The 21,869-nt window shown below is 37.5% G+C and overlaps 1 protein-coding gene across 1 annotated transcript; it reads left to right on the top strand.

Moving 5' to 3' along the window:
- Positions 1–6,852: 6,852 nt before the first annotated feature.
- EXOC1L (exocyst complex component 1 like) lies at positions 6,853–21,640 on the top strand (the record flags this gene model as incomplete). Its single annotated transcript, XM_082653159.1, has 3 exons — positions 6,853–6,973; positions 15,614–15,744; positions 21,374–21,640. 3 exons carry the CDS (start codon positions 6,853–6,855, stop codon positions 21,638–21,640), a joined length of 519 nt encoding a protein of 172 aa, XP_082509285.1.
- Between the last annotated feature and the right edge of the window lie 229 nt (positions 21,641–21,869).

Below are 21,869 nucleotides of genomic sequence, written 5' to 3'. Positions count from 1 at the left end.
CCTCACGGAAGGGGCAAGGGAGCTCTCTGGGGTCTCTTTTATAAGGACACTAATCCCATTCATGAGGGCTCCACTCTCATGACCTAATCACCTCCCAAAGGCCTCACCTCCTAATACCATCACACTAGGGGTTAGGGTTTCAACATATGAATTTGAGGGGGCATAAATATTCAGCCCATTGCACACACTCACATACACACACACACACACACACACACACACACATACACACAATGTCCCTAAACTAGAATTACCAAGGAATACCTTGATTAAAGAACAAATATTTGCTTGATTAAGTAAAATATGATATGGTACAGTAATAGAATTTTTTGTGTATAAAGAAGGTTAAATGTTTTGATACCAACACGATCCTGATTCCTGCAATAAAAGTTTAACAAATACAACATAGAACTGGCGTTTTTCAATCTGGTATAGAATCACACATAAAAAGGTATCAAGTTCACGATCTATGAATGAAGATTTACAAAACATTTTACTACTGAAGATATTCTTACCAAAGGTAGAAGCTATAAATGTGGGACACAGGTGCATCATCTTCCTCGTCAAGCTTTGAGGAGGGCTACCACGTTTCCACAGCATACTCTATTTCCTAAGAGGAAAAATGGGGACAATCATATCTATCTCTTAGCTTTGTTGGAAGATTAAACAACATGTATTGCAAAGGCCAACACACAGAGTCTGGCAATGATTCCTGCTGACAAATAGTATTTTCCCTCCTCTCCTGGAGGCCACTCTAAGACTTACTCACATGAGGGTGGACACAACCAAAGCATTTTGCTGAAGCAAAAGGGATGTGGGATGTGAGTCTGAAAGAAGACAAAGAGTTGGGGACCAGCCTGTATTTATAGTGTTTACCACTACTTCCTCAGGCACACTGAGAAGAACAGAACTTTGGTCAACATACTCCCAATTAGTCCAAATGTGTAATTCCTGAAGACCAATGAGCTGCCTTAGCCTTGAGCTCTGTGGAGACCTACCCTCCTTTAATTTGTGAATGTGCAAAAGGGAGAATCATATTACCATTTGAACACTGTGATCCTGTTACTTATGGACAGGTAGGACACTTGCTCCCCAATTTCTTCAGCAAATAAATCATTCTGTGGTTGCAAGAGAATTAAAAATTTTTAAAGACTGTGTTGGAAAGTGATTAAAGCAAGATTCCAGAACTGAAAATTAAAAGAAAAAGAGTTCCTTGGTCTCTGAAAAAGAATAGTAAGAGTTTATAGACTTAGAAATTATAGTCCACTCTTGTAGTTGTGGGTCTTTTAGAATCCAGGCTTCCGTTCCTCAATTAACACAACAGTTCATTAATCTATGAGTCTTATATGCAAGGAAATTCTTCTGAGTAATTGGCCTCCCTGTACACCAGCTGGGCTATATCTACATACACATGAGCTTCATTACTTTACCCAGGATTGTGGACTATCAGGGCCTCATTAGTGAATCAATGGATTTTTAAAAATTCTTTCCCGGTTGGAAATATATTTAGGGAATGTTGGAGTTTTAAAAATAAGTGTTTCCAGAAATATGCCATTTTGTTATGGTTTTCCCCTCATCTCATTGACAATTCTATAGCATTTCAGAAAATAAATTTAGAGACTAGAATAATCTTTGGCTATGAGAAAAGAACGTTTTAACATCTCTATTAAGTATCTTAATGAACACTTTTGGGAGGGTCTATTTGTTTTTTTTTCTATTATCTCTTCTGTTGATGTTTCCAAAGGGTTAGTACTGTACTCCTCTTAAATGACAAAGAAATTAGGGTCTCTAAAGATCTTCCTTATTTCCACTTTTAATGAATTGTTATTTGCATTTCTTTTAAGGTTGACTCTTTTGATTCTTTATAATGTAGATAATGCTTTGATAGATCGTTCTTATAGAATTATTTAAAACCTTAAAAAAGACATTTATTATCATTTTAACACGATTTTCCCCTGTCAACCAAATTGATACTTTAAGAATATTCAAACCAGCTGGCGAATCATTTCCAAACACACTTAGTTGATAGCAAACATTTCATTTTGGAACTGAAAGCTCACTATGTCGGTTCCTGAGCCTCTAATTTCAATGTTACTTGAGACCACACTGGAATACACAGCCACTCTCTTTTTATTTTTTATTAGTTATCTATTTTATACATATTAGTGTATATATGTCAATCCCAATCTCCCAATTCATCACACCACCACCACCCACCCTGCTTTCCCTGCTTGGCGTCCATGTTTGTTCTCTAGATCTGTGTCTCTATTTCTGCCTTGCAAACCGGTTCATCTGTACCATTTTTCTAGATTCCATATATATACATTAATATACGATATTTGTTTTTCTCTTTCTGACTTACTTCACTCTGTATGACAGTCTCTATGTCCATCCACGTCTCTACAAATGACCCATTTTCGTTCCTTTCTATGGCTAATATCCCACTGTATATATGTACCACATCTTCTTTATCCATTCGTCTGTCGATGGGCATTTAGGTTGCTTCCATGACCTGACTATTGTAAATAGTGCTGCAATGAACATTGGGGTGCACATGTGTTTTTGAATTATGGTTTTCTCTGAGTATATGCCCAGGAGTGGGATTGCTGGGTTATATGATAATTCTATTTTTAGTTTTTTAAGGAACCTCCATACTGTTCTCCAAACTGGCTGTATCAATTTACATTCTCACCAGCAGTGCAAGAGGGTTCCCTTTTCTCCACACTCTCTCCAGCATTTGTTGTTTATAGATTTTCTGATGAAGCCCATTCTGACCGGTGTGAGGTGATACCTCATTGTAGTTTTGATTTGCATTTCTCTAATAATTAGTGATCTTGAGCAGCTTTTCATGTGCTTCTTGGCAATCTGTATGTCTTCTTTGGAAAAACGTCTATTTAGGTCTTCTGCCCATTTTTGGATTGGGTTGTTTGTTTTTTTAATATTGAGCTGCATGAGCTGTTTATATATTTTGGAGATTAATCCTTTGTCTGTTGATTCATTTGCAAATATTTTCTCCCATTCTGAGGGTTGTCTTTTCGTCTTGTGTGTAGTTTCCTTTGCTGTGCAAAAGCTTTGAAGTTTCATTAGGTCCCATTTGTTTAATTTTGTTTTTATTTCCATTACCTTAGGAGGTGGGTCAAAAAAGATCTTGCTGTGATTTATGTCAAAGAGTGTTCTTCCTATGTTTCCTCTAAGAGTTTTGTAGTGTCCGGTCTTACGTTTAGGTCTTTAATCCATTTTGAGTTTATTTTTCTGTATGGTGTTAGGGAGTGTTCTAATTTCATTCTTTTATATGTAGCTGTCCCGTTTTCTCAGCACCACTTATTGAAGAGACTGTCTTTTCTCCATTGTATATCCTTGCCTCCTTTGTCATAGATTAGTTGACCATAGGTGCATCGGTTTATCTCGGCACAGCCACTCTTTTCTTAAGAACGTCCAGAGAAAGTTTTAGCATTTATTTCCTTCAGAAGTGTATTTGAGTCTCACAGCTAAAGTCCATGTGTTCATGGCAACAGGAGCAAATGCATATTCATACAGGATAAGTGATTGGTAACACTAATGTTGGAGGCCAAGACAGGCTGCCCCAAAATGTGCCTCAATGACATATTGATTATTTTGAATTAAAGTTACTTGAGAAACAGCCAGTGGAAAAAAATGATGTTAAAAAACCAACTCTGGGGCTTCCCTGGTGGCGCAGTGGTTGGGAGTCCGCCTGCCGATGTAGGGGACGCGGGTTCGTGCCCCGGTCCGGGAAGATCCCACATGCCGCAGAGCGGCTGGGCCCGTGAGCCATGGCCGCTGAGCCTCCGCGTCCGGAGCCTGTGCTCTGCAACAGGAGAGGCCCGCATACCGCAAAAAAAAAAAAAAAAAAAAAAAAACAACTCTGACCCCTTTCTTTCCCGCTGAAAGCAGGAAATAAATTTCCCATGTGAAGTTATTTTCGCTATACCAGGAGGATAGAAAGCATCCTTATCACTGTTAGGGAATTCAAGGTTAAGAAAGCTGTATAGAAAAACCCTATTACTTCTCCATTAGTCTGCTACCCCAAGCACAATCCTCTTTGTTTTGTTAAATCTTCACAAATAATTGTTTCTTTATCTAAAAATGATATGTATACAGCCTGCTTTGGCCACTTCAGGAGTCCCATTTCTATGAGACCTCCGTGTGTATGAATTAAATAGTTTTTTTTTCTCCTGTTAATCTGTCTTGCATCAATTTAATTATTAGACCAGCCAAAAGAATTCAAGAGGGGTAAAGGGAAATTTCCCCCCTCCCCAGCACTAACAGCTGTCTGCTCCAGCTCTGAAGATATTTCACTGCAAAATCAACTTTGCAAAAAAAAATTTAAGTCATTAGAAGACTATTTGATTCTTATTTGTTCTTTTAGTAAATTGTTACAAATAAATTGAGTGAATAAATGAATGCAAGAATGCTTATGATGTGCTAGGTACTGTGTATCACATACCCTGGTTGTATAGCAAGTGGGAAAAACATGGGTTCCCGCCCTCATGAAACTTACAGTCTAGGAGGGGAGAAAAACATAAAACAAAGAATCACATAAATAAATATCTAATCAAATATTTATGACAGTATTGCTGATGAGTTGTTCCAGTCTTTATTTCCTCCATAGGAAAATAATTTTTTAAGTGAAAGCTGAAAATAATTCTCTGAAAACCTACCTCCTGTGATGTGAACCCATTTACTCATTCTCTGGATGAAAGTGGAAAGTAGTTGTGTCATATTGACTCCACCTTCCTCCTTTCACATCCAATTAGGTGCCACAGCTTATTGATTTTATCATCCAAATATATCTTATATTCATTCCTTCTTCTCCATTTTCCATACCCAAAAGCAGAGTACCAGTTCTCTGGTCCTCTTACCCAAATTATTTTAATAGATTCCCAGAATCACAAACAGAATAGGAGATGTTAAAGTAGGAAATGAGCCTAGAGATCATTCTTCAGATAAGGAAACAGGCTCAGAAAGGCAAATGTCTCACCCAGGACCCCACGATTCAGCCTAGTCACACATGCCATTAACGTTTCTTAGGGGAGCCACGGACGACATTTTTGGCTGCCTGCTTGCAGTCATTCCCAGCCCTTCTTCCTTGTTAGAAAATCTGTCTTCCCGTGATAGAAACCAAAAATGACAAATCCTGGCTTTCCAAGGAATGGCCATGTGACCCAGTCATGGCCACCAAGATGTAAAAGAAAGCCTGTTGGCTGGTTTCTGAGAAAGAGTTTGCTTCTGACAAAAAGAGAAATCAAGGACAGCAACAACCACTCCTCTTTCTTCCTGTCTTTGGAGCTGAACAACAGTGGCCTGAGGATAAAAAGCCAGCCTCTGAGGACGGAAGATCAGAAAATGGCAAGCACTTGGGACCCTCACCTATGAGTCCTGAGCTAAATTTGGGACTGCCTACTTGCAGACCTCTTATTATGAGAGATCGTTTAACGTCTTTCCTATTTACAACTTGATGTCATGTATTCTGTTACTTGCAGCTGAGTATACCTTGGATGGACTCCTGCTTTATTTATTTTCCATCTACCCCACTAAGCTCCAGAAGAGCAAGGAATGGACCTATTTTCTTCATTGCCATATTCCCAGTCCTAGAGCAGAGCCTGGCACAAAAATCAGCCCTTGAAAAATATTTGTCAAATGAATGAATGCCCCCAAATCTTCATTGGTTCTCTACTTCCATAGAATAAAGTCCAAAGGATTATTCTGGCATTCAAGGCCCTTCATGAGCCAGTCCCACTCAATTTACCTTTCCACCCTTATATTTTACTTCCACAAATTATATAATTTAAGCAAACCGGACTGCTTCCTGTCCTCCCAAGCACCCCCTGTGGCTTACTGATCAGAGCTTTCGTTCCAACATTCCTTCCACAGAATATGCATCTCCCCCTCCTCCACTTGGATACTTCCCTCTCACCCTTCAAGTTCCAGATCTTCCCCCCCATAGCACTGTCTCTGACACTCTCCAGGTACAAATAACTTTTCTATATTTCCTTTCTCTTGTGCCATTTATCACTTTTAAACATTTATGATAATTATTTGGTGTACTCATCTCTATTAGATTATAAGCTTCTTGAGGATAGGAAATCCACCCTCCCAAGAAACAGATACCATGCTTTGCTCCAGTAGGTACCTAGTAAATTTCTCTTTGTGAGTAAAGAAATGAAGAACATTAAAGTAAGCCCATTTAAAAAATAATTTGGACGCAGGAATGGATGCTGACTCTCTTGAAAACAAAGGTCTGAATGAATTGCAGGAGGGGAAAGAAAGGAGGGAAAGAGACTTGTTGCAAGTGTCAGGAGAAAGCACGGGTGCTTTTTCTCTTGCCGATGACAGCAAAGTTCTTAATGGAAGATGATCCCAATCGATAGAGCCAGACAGCTGATTTATGTAACGGAATCAAGCTGAAGTAGTGGTCTTCTTCTGCAGAGTGATGTGAAAGTGGAAAAGGTTACTAGACTAGGGAGGCCAGGGGACTCCACAAGTGTATCTGCTGGTGTTCATAAATATGTTGCCCATCCCCAAACCACAGGAGAGCTCCAGAGAGCAGCCTCCTTGAACCTGGATGCTGGAGAGTGACAGCGGGGCTGATGCCGCTGCTGTATTTTGGCTGCCGTCGCTGCTGCCACTGGGCAGATACCGCAGTGAGGGGTCTGACTGCGCTGAGTGCTCTCAGGAGCCTGGGTCTGGCTAGGAATGAGAAGTTGAAAGTGAGGGTTGGGAGGTGGGCAGGACTCACATAGGAGCTGCAAACCAAAACAAGAAATCTAGGGAGCAGAAGGAGAGAAAGAGCGAGCTGGAGCCAGGACCTCAGGCCAAGTGGAACTGGAGGAAATGTCATCATTGGTAAAGGAGGACTTGGAGAAGAAACTGTTTAAGCCACTCTCGCAGAATCTGTACGAGTTTATTGAAATAGAGTTCTCGGTCCAGGACAGGTATTACCTCTGTGTGTCAGGTAATCTGTTCTTTCTGTTATCATTTCAAAACGTAAATAACCCCAAGATGCTTGGGTGATAGAAGGACATTTTTGGGTGTTTATTTTCCTATGCAATAACAGCAGATGTATCTTCTTGTGATAGAACTTAACTATGTGAAGATTAAGAATGTGGATTCTACAGAATTTTTTTAAGTGCTAAAATGGAAGACAAAAAAATATTGTATTAAAAATATTTTGGTTAATTGTTCAGAAATGAAACTGGGTATGTGCTTTTGCTGATTTGATTATTTAGTCTCCAGTCTTTTATTTAATTCACTTGCATGGCATGCAGTTTTCTTGTGTAAGAGCTTGTTTTAAAAAATTCAACAGAGAGCTCTCTCTATATTTTTAAACATATTGGAGAATTGAGTTATACAGCTCTATTTCCAACCAATCTGGACAACTAGGGTTCTCTCTTTTCATGCTAGGAAAGAAAAAAAAAAAAAAAGACCTTAGATTTTCTTCTGAGGCTTATTTAGACTTCCTGGTGGCTTATTTTGAAAAGAGAAATGATCTTTTAAAAATTCTTTCTCACAGTATGCTCACAGAAACACTATTTTAATGATAGAAATTAGTTCATGAAGATGGAACTTTAAGGAAATGTTCTCTAAACTAATTAAAATATTTTCCCTCATATTTTAAAAATTCATGAAAACTGTCCAAAGGTAGGAATAAGCTTTTGCACTTAATTACGATTTACCTAACCAGTAATTTTTGTGCTGAATTTAGACAGAAATTCTTGTGCCATTATTGAATTTAATATAAGCATTTCCTTTTCCCAATCCATGCTTTTTAATAGTTCTCAGGGGCTTCGGAGGAAAGAGCTTAGAAACTCTAAGTTTGCATTGTAGACTTTGCTTTTTAAGGCACACAGTTCAGCATTTTCAGAAAATTTGTTATAACTCCTTTCCGGATAATTTGCATAGAAGAACTTTCAAAAGTTGTCAAGAGGGGCTACTATAAGGGAAGTAGAACATCTTTAGAGAAAGTGCTAAGAACTCTTTAAAATTCTGTAATTCCTAATAAGTATACGAATATTTACTTAATCATAAGAATACTAACATTTATCTAATACGTTACCTAGCATATTTTGCCAAATAAATAAAAAGTGTAAGGCTTAGCATATCAGCAAGGTACAAAACTTAAAATCAGTCCGGGAAAAAGAAAGAAATCAAATGGAAAAATGTCAAATGAAACAATTTTAGAAACTGTGTTATATACAAACGATCAGATCACTATGTCTCAAAGCATCTTGACTTAATATATTAGAGAATATGCTCATTCCAACATGAAAATTTAATAATTTTATACCTATTATAATCCTACTTTATAAAGCTAATTACTCATCACATAACATTAGTGTATATGTGTTTTTTAAGAAACTTATAAAAAATAGAACAATCAATAATGCATATTTATTTACCAGGCATTATTCACATCTAATTTACCACATGTATCTTAATGCCCGCCTCCAACTATATAATTAACTTGTTCTATCTGGCATGGAAAAAAAAAACACTCCTAGAATTAAATTTTTGGAAATGGATGTAATTTTTTCCCCAATATCCTCAAGTTCTGAGAAAGACACTATGGGCTGGGGTCACCTGCTGTCTGTTTTCATAAATGACGTGAATCCTTTTAACCAGGATTGGAACAACAAGGGGTTGGCATTGTTAACATGTGTGAAGGCAACTGCTTTAGGGTTCAATGTTTTCACCTGGACAATGGCCACATGAAGTAGGTGATCACTTTCATTAGTAAAATTCAATGATTCTGTCATGTTAGAAGCAAAGGAAAAACAAGGTTCTCTTAGATGTGAGAAAGAGAAGACAATATTGTGATATTCCAGGTAAAAGTTAACATTATAAGTCATGTTCATTCACCAGCTTTATGATTCTTCTACATATCACAGCCATCAACTTGAGAGCACTTTCCCCAAATTTGGCATCTCTTTATGACCATTTCGAATGCAATTAGACAGAACAGTAATTTAAAATAAAGTCAGGGTGATGCTTGCTAGTCCTAAATCTTTGACTATGCTTTACTCAGAAAATCTCCATTGATAGGAATCAAGCAGGCCATATCTCAACTGTTGAGGCAGGTAACTCTAGGTTTTGAATGTTGGCCACCTTCTGGGAGTAGGGAGACATATAGTTATGATTTCCTCTTTATATTCTACAATCCAGCAGTTCTAAATTTGTGAGAATCAAGTCTAGAGTAGTTAAATCCCAACATGCATTTCTCAAATTAAAGAAGATATGTTTAAATAAGTTAAACTTTCTGTTTATCCAATCAGAGTCTGGCTTTTGCAGGGGTCTCACAACCAGATGATTGTGATTTACTGTTGCCTTGATAACTTACTTGGTCAATGTCAAAAAGCAGATGTCTTAAATCCTGTCTCCCTCTCTGAAGTTTGCTAGGATTTACATTGGGGATTTCCTGGCACCTCTGTCTTCTCCCACATCAGGGTTTACATGGTCATTTCCCCTTGAAATTAGCTTTCCCTAGCCTAGACCATCATTATCCCTGGTTGTTAAAAGCGGCAACTTCTTAGGAAGGAGAGAGGAGCTCTATAAAGTACGGAAAAAGAAACTGACAAGTCAGTTGTGCAGTGATGAGAATGCAAATGCGTTAAAGAAATTCTGAAGGACTTGAAATCGTATGTAAAGTGATTATGGCTGATTGGATGGGAAGTAGCAGGGCATGGTGGAATGGACTTTGGAAGGCTAGGAGTCCGACACAGCTGGTGTGAAACATGACTCTGCTTTGCCCACCTGCCAGCTGTGATATATGGGGCAACGCTGTGGCCTCGATGTTGACCTCTCTGAACCAGAAATAATAACATTTACATCTACACATAGTGCTCTCCTCTTAAATCCTAACTAGGGGGAAAAAATGATAAATTCTACTTCAAATAGGGCTAGAATTTTATTCCAAATTGGAAGGTGGGGTTATATTGTTAAAATTACAGAAAAGAATGTATCTATTGTGAAAACATATGCTGAAGTATTTATGTATAAATAGTATATGCTGTAAATAAATATTTATAAAAAAATAAAATATACAGTAAACATATGGAAGTATTTATATTTTATAAATAAAAATTGTATACATATTCAGATACAGATTTAAGTATTCACATATATTTAGAAAAAACATTCTCCATTCACAGGTAATTCATTTGAAAATAAATGACATTTGCTAGAATTATGAAGATGGTATGCATAAATTCTCCATACCTATTACATGTTGATGCCAAAAAAGAACTTCTTCTCTGTGAACCGGAGAATTGAATAATTTTGTGAAATCATTTATACTGTTCACAAAAAGAGTGTTAAATAAGTTAACAAGAAAAGGAAACAAAATACTAGAGACTGGGTGGCTTATAAACAACAAACATTTAGTTCTCACAGCTCTGGAGGCTGGGAAGTCCAAGAACATGGTGCCTGCAGATTCGGTGTCTGGTGGGGATCTGCGTCCTCACAGACCAACTTTTTCTCCCTCTAACCTTGCAGGGTGGAAAGGGCAAGGGAGCTCTCTGGGGTCTTTTTAGAGGGACACTAATCCCATTCATGAGGGCTCTGCCCTCATGACCTAATCACCTCTGAAAGACCCCACTTCCTACTACCATAACCTTGGGGGTTAGGATTTCAACATAGGAATTGAGGGGAAGGAGGGACAAACATTAAACCTAGAGTACCCAGTATTGCCCCAAAATCGATTTCATTAAAATATTTCTAGAAAAGTTATTTGAAAGTTACTTTTTTGATGAAATCTATAATAGCATTCTCAACAACCCCAAGACATCACCAATACACTGAAACATGTTCACTGAGGCTTCTTGTCTTTGATATCTCATGGTAGTTTTTCCCTATTACTTAATTTCAATGATGAAAACAATTATGTAACACTGGGATTGTAAAATAACAGTGGTTTATGTATTTAAAGTTTTTCTGTGCAGTTTACTCGTGAGCTACTGTTTTTCCTGTTCTGCCAAATTATATTGGTTCACTTGGCCAATCTTCTTTCCACTTAGCCTCATGAATAATAGTGACTATTTCACCATGATAATAGAGGCAGTTATTAACAACAATGTTTATTTTGAAATTAAAAGTGAAGATAAGTTGTTAGCATGAAGTTAAGATGGTTGTTCTGAAAATGCTAACTAAAATAGTGAAACTGGAGCAGGTTCATTCTGAAAGTCCCTGGGTCTATAGATATCACTAAATCATAATTAGCGGCACATCTGATGTTACGGAAACCAACTCTGTTAACATTTTGACTATACAAACAAAATTCTGTTTTAAGACAATGTGATGTTTCCACTTTGCCGCTGCCTTAATGTGAATATGGCCATTTAATTTTAGCTAGCAGCAGAACACAAGTATGGAACTTAGGGATTGGGTCCACTCCAGCCTGATCAGACTTTGACTCTTGGCTAAAGACAGTTCTTGGAAACTCCTTGGCTACAGAGAAGACTATTTTGCCAAATTGAGTAGGTTGTACCGTCTCTGTGCTGCATCACTATATCAAAAGGTTAACTTTTAAAGCATGCATTTTATTTTCTTAGTTTGTTATTAGTGGGACAGTGACCATTAATGCAAGAAAACTTGATGACTGGTAGATCCTACCTTCTTAACATCTCTTTCTTCATTCCCTCCCTCCCACCCATCCTTTACAGAATTGCCCAAGAAAACTTTCTAAAATGTAAAGCTCAGCCTGACCATTCACTTAAAGTCCTTCAGCGACAACACTCCTCACCCTCATCAATCTCCCCAAAAACAGAGCTTTCAGGATAATATTTGAACTCCTTAGCATAGCATTCTAGACCATTCAGGAACCAGCTCCTGCCTACCCTGCTTCCTACCACCTATTCACCCCTGCCCTTCATGCCAGCAATACTAAATGCCTGTAAGGACTCAAAAGATTCAAGTATTTTACGCTTTTGTCCACATGCTGTTCCAGAACTCCCTTTACCCCTTTCTTCATTCTGCTAACTCCCATGGTCCTTTACAACTCAGATAACCTCCTTCAAGAAGCTCTCTCTGACCCCTAGTGGGATGAAGATGTCCCTTCTCCATGTTCCTATAAGACCCTGTCCATGCCTCATCCACAGCACTTGATCGTGTGTTTTCTCTCTGAAACCCCACTCTCTGTAATCTCAGCAGGAGCAGGAACAGTGCCATAGGGGAATGCACTTTTTCAATGCCTAGCCCAGGGCTTTGTACAAAAGGGGCACTCAAATACTTATCAAATTAATGAAACAAATCAGTGGGTCTACAGTCAATTAGCTGGTTATCATAACATGTAGATGAGGCAGTGAATTTGCTTCAAATGATATTTTTATACAGTATCCAGTTATTTCTCCCCATCCTCTCCCACTTCCTAAGTCACCAATGAGACAGCTAGCCAGAACAAGAACATTATTATTTGGTTCTGAGGTAGAGCCTTTGTCTGGACAGACAATTACCTACTAGGGGAAGGAACTGCCTCCAAAATTTTGTCCTAAGTATGACAGAATCAACCATGCTTCCACTTCAACACACCAGCCTAATGGCTTCTTTTCTCTTTTCCTTTCCTCTTCCCAAAGCTAACATCTAGACCAGTGGAAGTGGACCTTTTTTAGGGTTGGAGAAGTATACACGGGCAGAAACCCACCAAATTTTGCACAGTTTCAGGAGACTCACAGGCTCTGAACCAGTTTTCTTACCCAGGGTTAAGATCTTCCACACTAGGTCCCCTCCAGGACGTGCCCCTCAATCACTCCTTTTGTCCTCAAAATATGCCATCACTCCTCTTCCAGACTCTTGGAATATGTGATCTAAATCATAGCCTTTATTCTCTTATCTCTCTTTCTAAACCCTACCTAACATGAGAACTGGCGCATAGTACACACTCAGTATAGTGAGTCCATGAAGGAGCACTCTACAAGCTGTTTTCTGCCCTCCCCATTCTAGAGAAACTGCCCTCAGTGAAGAAATCAATGATCTTCCCCAAGTCAGATTCCGTGCCAGGACTGAACAAAGTTACCCAACAATGTAACTTCATGGGATTGTCTCCAGCTCTTGAAATTCTCTGTCCTCTTGATTTCCATTGATTGCACTGTTGGGCTTGTCTCTTTTCTGCGGGTCCCTTCTTAGACCTCTCTGCTGGCACCTTTTTTATTCTCTACTCTGTTTCACCTCTTTCCTCTGCTCTTCTCCCTATAAACCTAGTTTTGGAAGCCTGTCCCCACAGAAAAATCCCAAGTCTGTACCTTCATTCCTAAACTATAAACTTCCATCACCTCCTTCTCTTCTGAGATAGTTTATGGAGCTCATCTGTACATCAAAGACTAAATTCACTATTCCGCCCAACCATGCTTACGTATTTGGTTTCCATCCAGTGGTGTGAATGCCTCATTTAAAATCTAACTTAGATTTACCACCTCTATTTCCATTGCCTACATCCTACACCTAGATTCCAACAAAAGCCTCATAAACAAAACAAAACAAAAACGGAAACAATTACTATAAACCAGGCACTACCCTAAGTCATTTATATATTTTAATCTTTATACCCTATGGGTTTGTATCACTCTGATGTCCACTTTACAACATGAGAAAACTGAGGTTTAATCTCTCTAGAGATTAAATAATGAGATTACAGACCACACTGTAAGAAGTGGTGTCATGATTTGAATCTGGAATGTTTAATGCCAGAGCCCACTAAGACACACTGCCTTTTCTAGGGACCTCCAGTTCTTCTTTCTTTTCTTCTTCAGTGTATCCTGGGCATCACTGATTCCAGAAAAATACTCCTTCAACAGGGCACCACTGTATTAGTCTCCTGTTCAAGGAGGAAAGAGACTTACTGAATATGTATTACAGTATGAGCTTTCACTGAACTGACATAGTGCCCTCTTCTTAGATTTGTCAACCTGCTCAGACTCCCTTCTCTGGGAGACTGAGCTCAGCTCCATCATGAAGTCTAAGCTCAACTGTTTGCCTTAATTTCAGTATCACCTGCACTTACAGAGGATAACTACTCCCTTCACCAGTCCCAACTCTGGAGCCCTTACTGTCCAGGCCAGATTCCAATCCCTCCCATCAGAGGGGGGTTGAGACACCATGAGTCCATAGTGGTTTCTGTCACTTTTCAAAACATATTCACAACCTGGTTAACCTTGTTGTCCACCATATCCTAACACCAATCAATCTATACAATCCACTGTCTCTAATCCTACCCGGTGAAGTTCAGGGTCTATTGTCTACTCATTTTGTCATACTGTCCTTCACCTAGAAATGCCGTCAGTATCATCCTTGCCTTTACTAATTTTAAAGCTCTATCTCCAATTCTATTTCTTCCATAATTGTTTCCTTTATTCGAATCCTCTCCCTTCTTAGAACTTCTGTTAAACATATAGTCTGTTCCATATTGCTTATCTATCCCTATGATTATATTGTAATATATTGTTTTAATCTTCTTAACTCGGAGGTCATGCCAAAGTGATGCTTTCCAGAACCAGAAGAGAGTCTTCTCCAAAGACAAATTCCAGTCTCATTCTTAGAAGACAGAACCAGCTTGTAACTCTCCAAGTGACATCATCCACCTTGAAAGTTTAAGATATTCAGTTACCACTGCCACCTCTTTATAATATACCTGTATACATTCATATTGTATATTTTATGTGACACATGTGTGTTAGCCTTGTCTCTTCAACAAAACCATAAGTTTCCAGAGGGCAGGGACCATGTCTCATACTTGTACCCCCTGTGGCATTTGTAATAGTTCTATCAGGCAAATAGTGGATACCCAGTAAATACTTCCTTGGGAATTCATTGATAACTTTCAGTCCAGGAACTCTAACGTCAAATGTTGATTCTTCTAATGTGTTCATATGAGACCAAACACAATGATTTTAAGACGAGGAAATTATTTCCCTCATGTTGTTCACATAAAATAAGCAATGATTTTCCCATACCTTTCAAAGTATAGAACTAAAGTTTTTTGTCTCGATGGCACATTTTGAATACTAGGATTTTGGATACACACTACGGAGGATTAAAAATCTCAAACGATACCAAATAGGTCAGTAGTTGCTGTTTTGCAAGCACTCTTACATCAAAAATCTCACAGCAACTTAAAAAAATAAAAGTGTGCACAAGTATTTGCATGGTCAGTCTTCAACAGTGGGTTGCTGTATGAGCAGAACTGTTTACTTTCCTGTGCTCATTTTCTTATATTGTCATAAATTAAAATTCCAACTTGTTCTGGTAAACACTTTGGCACTGACTGTATGCTCACACTAAGCCTCCTATTTCCTGCCCTGAGTTGAACTCTATCCTCCACCACAAAGCTCAGAGCTGAAAGCACAGAGCTCGGTGTTCTATCTGACAGACATTACCGCGGCTGTATGTGACCACAATTGCAGCAAAAATAAAGTTAACACACTGAGGAAATTTGAGGGCATACTCATGAAGCTTCAGATACCTCAGGGTTCATAACTGGGGTGCAGATACAATGTATGTTCAAGCTTATTATAGGAAAAGGAGATTCATAAATACTGAAAAATATGATGATGAATAATTTATTATATTCTAAGAGTCTAGGTAAACGAAGTGTTTTTCTGTCCTACAGTGACCAAAAATGAAGAAGTAAAAATAATTATGGTGAAACACTACAGAATAGGTTTAGATGAAAAATATGAAGTAACCAAAAAGTGGTCTTTGAACGATCTGCGGATGATCGATGGAAAAGAAGCAGATACAGTAAGTGTTGTTTTGTAAGGGAGCTATGGGATCAATATGCTGGAGACCTTTATGGTTAATATCTTACTTCATATATTTTTGGCATGTACTGACAGTTAAAATGACATATTATTCTTAAGTGGTACAGTTTACTGGGATGATCTACTGGTTTGTTTGTTCTGTTTTTATGAGTTTAAATTTGAATTTTTTCGATTAGAGTTAAAACATCTTTCCCAAGGTCTTCTTAACAGGTTAAACACAATCTTCCAGCCAGTTATGAAACTTTAAATATCTGATGCTTCCACCACCACTCTCTTCCCAGCCCAGTTTCCTCCATAATTTGTGGGGATTCCTTTCATCATCTTCTTCAGATTTTACTGTCAGTTAGCTGCTTGATCCTCTGGAAGGATCAATAACCCTTGGAAATCCTACAACCTCAGTGTTGAAAGTGGGGAAAGGGTGTGTACTTTAATCTCTTGTGTGACCACTTGAAAGTGGTTTTCCCAGTCTCTCCTTGAACTCTTCTACTGATGGAGAACTTATTACCACATGAGTAAATCCATTCTACTTCCAAATTAACATCCTTTATTTTTACATGTCCCACTTATGTTTAACTAAAATCCACCCATCAGTCCTAGCATCGTCATTTGAACCAACCAGAACAAACCCAATCCTTCTTTCACATAGCAGCCTTTCCAATGTTTGAAGACACTAATAAGGTTCCCTCAAGTTTTCTCTTTTCTGGGTTAAATGTAACCATTTCATTCTTTAAATAATGTTCATATGAAGATCAAATAAGTTAATATGACAGGTTATACAAACACTAAGAGGTCATAGCGCTGTTATTTTCTCCCATGACATTGCTGCAACACCCTTCACTATGCAATCTCTTCTCCTCTGGAATGTTTCAGCTTTTCCAGAATTAAATACAATACTTTAGAATTAGCGTGACCAATTTGTATTTCCTTTGATCTGGATTCTTATTTCTAGTAAACACTCAACTGAGACCTCAGGTCTTTGGGGCATGAATTGCCATTTACCCTGATCTGCCGCACCTGCCACGCACATGGAATAAAATCTAGATAAAAGCCCTTCATGATCTGGCTTCTTTATATCTGGTCATTTCTCCTAAAACTTTATACAGCAAAGGTGCTTTAATACTCTCGGGGCTTAGAAAGCTCAGTCACCTCCATCCCTCACCCCATTCTCAGATTCCCCATGGAGTAAAGTCCTACTCTTGTCCCCCTGCCCTATAACCCCATTGCACAGTGGATGTAAATAATCCAACAAACTGCAACTGTTGGCTTACTCTGTCTCCCCTCTGGATAAAAAACTGTAACCATTCCTTTTCATCTTTTATTGTAGCCTTCTGCCTGGCAGTTATCAGGGACTCAATAAATATTTCTGTTATTGTTGGATGAGTTAGAATTTAAGCTCAGTTTTTCTTAATCTGATTAAATGCCATATTCTTAGGTTGGCCTATTGTTCCTACCTATCAAATCTTCTAATATTTTGATTTTTTAATATTCACTATAGTATGCTGCAGATTTAATGTGCACAGCATTTAGGACTTCATTCAAGTCAATAATAAAAATGATGAAGCAGGCAGGGCTAAGTGCATACCTCTAGGTAATTGATAGGTTACCATTACTACTACTATTATTACCACTACTAGTAGTACTGCTACCTGCTACCATCTCACACTCAGTAAACTCTTACCAGATGACAGGAACCACAAAAAGCTCTTTCCATATGTAACTTCACATAATTGTCACAAAAATCCCATGAATTAGATTCTATCATTACTCCTGATTTACAGATGAGGAAAATGAGACATAAAGAGATTAACTGACTTGCCTAAGGTCAAATAACTACTATAGAGATGGAACTAGACTTTAACTCCAAATCTATCAATTTGTCTTCTTTGGGCTGGCTGTTTATCATCTCTACAAATTTGTGTATTCAGTCACTCACTGAGAATTTATGGTATACCAGGCTCTGCTAGGCTCTGAGGATACGGTGGTAAGTTAGATGGACACAAGCTCTTAATTCTGCCACTTAATTCTGTCTTATTAATTATCTAGTCTGAATATCTAAATTTTTCCCTTAAGATCTTTACTGAAATCAATATATGTTATCTGCTATTATCTTATCACCTAGGAATCCTATTTTTAAAATTTGGTGTGTTTGGCATGACTTCTTGGTGAAGACATGCTGGATTTCATTGCTTTCTTTCCTAAGTAATCACATAGCATTTTTCTGACATTATATTCTACCTAAATGTTCAACACTTAGGAAATAGTTAAATATATTTTTTCATGTCATTATGCTGGAACATTACATGGTCATTAGAAGTCATGTTTCCAAAAGAATACCTCAGAACACAATTGTTCATCATTTAATACGTTTTTTTAAAAGTCAGCTGAATACAAAACTTTCCTATAATATTATCTCATTTTACATATTTATCATAGTATTGAAAATTGAAAGCTGAACCTTAAATTTTAATACAAAAAAATGTATGTGGGTATGTAAATGTATATATGAAACTAACCAGTACTTCAACAATAATTATCTCTGTGTCATAGGAGTACAAATTTTTAAAGTATTTTCTTCTATATACTTTTAGGTATTTGCCAAAATTTCTATACTGCATTGAATTTTATCACAAGTCAGTGTCAAGTTCACTAATCTGTAGTTTCAAGAATTAATCATGCTCACCTCTTTTTTTGACCATTTTCTTAATTTTTTCTCAAGTCCTCAAGTGAATATACAATTTATTTAACATTCAAACTTCATTAAGACATGTGCAATATGGCAATTTTACTGGGGGTTTAACCCTATCTAGGATGATTGCTTGCTGGGGCTTAGCAACAGGGTCCAACTTAGCACTAATTAAATACTTTATTGAATAAATATAATGCCAAACAAAATGCATTCAAATGCTTTCTAAAAAAAATCAATTTTAAAGGTCTTTCTATTCAGGCTAATGACAAACACAATAAAGGTAGGTATGCTAGTTTAACATAATTGGCTGATTTTATACAGCCAATTATACAGCACTTATATCTTTTAGTCTGCAAGTATATTATTAAATGATAGAGAACATCTAATACAACCATTTCTACAGAACTAGGAAATAAATTTCTAAGAAAGAAAGATTTTACAGACCCCATCTTTTATACCCACCCCAAGAGTAATACCCCAAATGTTACTAATGTCATAATTATTTTCTATAAGCTTGGTCAGTGCCTGGGGATGTATTAATCAAGCCTGTCAGCTTAGATTCATTGGAAGCAGCTAGCTCTGCTCTATTTTCTCCTCACCTTTCTGGCCTTTAATTCCATCTCTATGTTGTTAATTATTCCCTTTCCCATTTGAAGATTGTTATCTTTCATAGTGAACTAGATACAAAAGGGAAATTGAGTATTTCTATTTTTCTGATCACTTTAGGGCCTAAAATATTAAACTGCCAGAAGAAAACCTATAATATCCAAAGAGTAGTTCTTTTAAATATTTCTTTTCTGTGGATGAAGTAAAAATACCTCAGTTGTTCTGGGAATTTCCACTTGTCCTGCCTCTTGTAATTGAATCCTCAGGAGTCAGCATATATTATATTTTTCTCGATAGCAATGATACAGTTTTAAATAGAGCTATTTCAAGCCAAAAGTTGTCAACTTTAAAATGGAATGGAATTGAAATTGAAGTCAATTTATAAAGCAGAAATCAGAATGACTGGGGATTTGGAGACTGACGTGGTGCAACAGAAGAGAGAATGATGTAGCAGGAAATGGGGTTGGGCTGAGTGAGAGCTTAGTCCTTGTCTTGGCTCTGCCAATAACTACATGTGTGACCTGGGCTTCACCCCTCTGGAAACTATTATTCACTATTACATTACATTATATTATATTTAATCTACTATAAACAAGGGATTACTGAATGAACAATGAGATTCCCTTTTAGCTCTATCAAAAGAAAGAGAGAGGAAGGAGGAGACAGAGGGAGAGAGGAAGGAAGGAAGGAAGGGAGCGAGGGCGGGAGGGAGGAAGGAAGGAAGGGACAGATGGACGAACTTGTATTCTATGTTCATACCTGCTTAGGTTTCAATTATCAGGCTAATGGAAAAACTTAATCCTCTCCAAGTATCTCAAAAGAACAAAGGATATTTTCTACATGATAAGGAGTAAATGTTTCTGTGAGGAAACTACATAAGGAGTATGCTTAGTATCTGGTGATGGAATGGGTGTGATTTCCTTTCATTGAGATTCTCTAAAGAACTGTCCTTCAATCTGCAATCATGACAGCTAGGAAACATTTTGCAAGGTGTGACTAGAGAACATTGTACTTAAAATCACAACACCCTTGTACATTCTTTTTCTTAAAGTATTGTTTTGTTTTTTAAAAATTTTAATAGTGTAAAGCAAGGTGATATTAACACCAGTATCACAATCTTTGGGGACAGATTTGGGAAAAGGAATTATCATTCATTAAGCTCCACACTAGTATCACAGTTTAAATGATTAATCTCATACAAACTTCATAGCCACCCTATCCAAAAAGTGAAAGCCAAATATAATACGTGCCCTGCCCATGGTTACATCAGAGTCAAAATGGTTGGCTAACTCCAAAACCCTTGTTCTTTTTCCTGTCTCCTCTAAGAATTTTCCTATTTGAAAAAGAAATTGCAAATACATAAGTTCTTATATACAAACTTTACACACCTCATGGTAAAAAGTCATTAATACTTTTGCTTGGTCTGGTCTCTCTGCCTCTTTAACATTTAGGGCAATGTTTACCTCCACTTCTCTTTTTATAGGATGACTTCAGATCAGTTCAACACACATTTGTTGAGTGGATACACACAAGATAAATAACTGAAAACCTCTGCCTTCAAAGAGAGTTAGGAGTCAGGCAGATAATGAATGCGAAAGCATTTTGTAAACTGAAAAGCACTTTATAAATGCAAGGCACAGTTGTTACTGCTATTAGTAACAGTAGCAATGATTATTATTTTAACATGTAGGACCTAGGTCAGGTTTGATGCCTACTTTTCCCTGAAACATCTCCACTAGAAGTATACAGCCTAGAGCAATCCAGTGAGTCAGTCTTTAGTAAACTGTCAGTTTCAGTCAAATGATTTAATGATCCTTGCTATTAACTTTAAAAGTAATTCCTTGCTATTAACTTCAAAGCCAGCAAGTTGGTGATCTGTTGTATGCCAAAGGCTGCTTAGCCATTCTGTATTTCCCCCTTCTACTACTGAAATAGCACAAGGGACCGACCTCCTAGTAGAGAAAAGGAGAAACCTTTTCTCTCCTGTGGAAGTCTATAATTGGGTTTATTCTTTTCTTCCATCCCCATCCATCCTCTCAAATTCACTGCCCTGGGAAGACTTGGTAACTGCACATTTTGACACATATTTATTTGCATAATTGAAAAATCACAGATGCTTCAAAAATAATCTTTCTTATTGTTCTTTATAGAAGCAACATGTTTGAAACAGGTAGTTTTGGAAAGCTCATTTGTAGATTTTGGGAAAATGTTTGATACTGATACTTTACAATCAATACAACAATCAATATGAGAGAATCCAGGAAATCTAGCTACTTTCCTGGCTACAAACTAAATCATGTCTCTCTTTTTCTTCTAGGACAATCCATTTTTTGATCTGCACTTCAAGAAAGTGTACACTTTGGAAGCATATAGTTGTGCTTCCAAATATGCCTTTGTTCGAACTGTAAACAAGCTGAATCATGCATACCTTAAGAAGGACTTACAGATCGTGAACTTTGATTCTACTTACATTAATGATGATTCCATTTGGTCCTCCAACAACAAGGATTGCTTGGTCCTTATGAGAATATGCTTTTATGCTTTCAGTCTAGTGTGCTTTTCCCTGTGTCCCCTGCCACTCTGAATATGTATACCATGTTCCTTCATCAGTGTTCTATGAAAATGGTTCCCTACGTAAATATCGATAGTCATGATTTTGTTTTTTCCCTTTATCAGTGACTACTATTCATATGAAAATAAAGTGATGCTTTGTGAATTGCAGTGAAATGTGTTTCGATGCATTCATTCAATATTCTGGACTTTTGCCTATGGTAACTTTGGAAGGAGTTGGATGGTTTTGCCTAAACTAGTAT

This window comes from Grampus griseus (assembly GCF_964374135.1).
Source record: "Grampus griseus genome assembly, chromosome: 4".
Lineage (NCBI taxonomy): Eukaryota > Metazoa > Chordata > Mammalia > Artiodactyla > Delphinidae > Grampus > Grampus griseus.
This window is presented reverse-complemented; position numbering and strand designations above follow the sequence as displayed.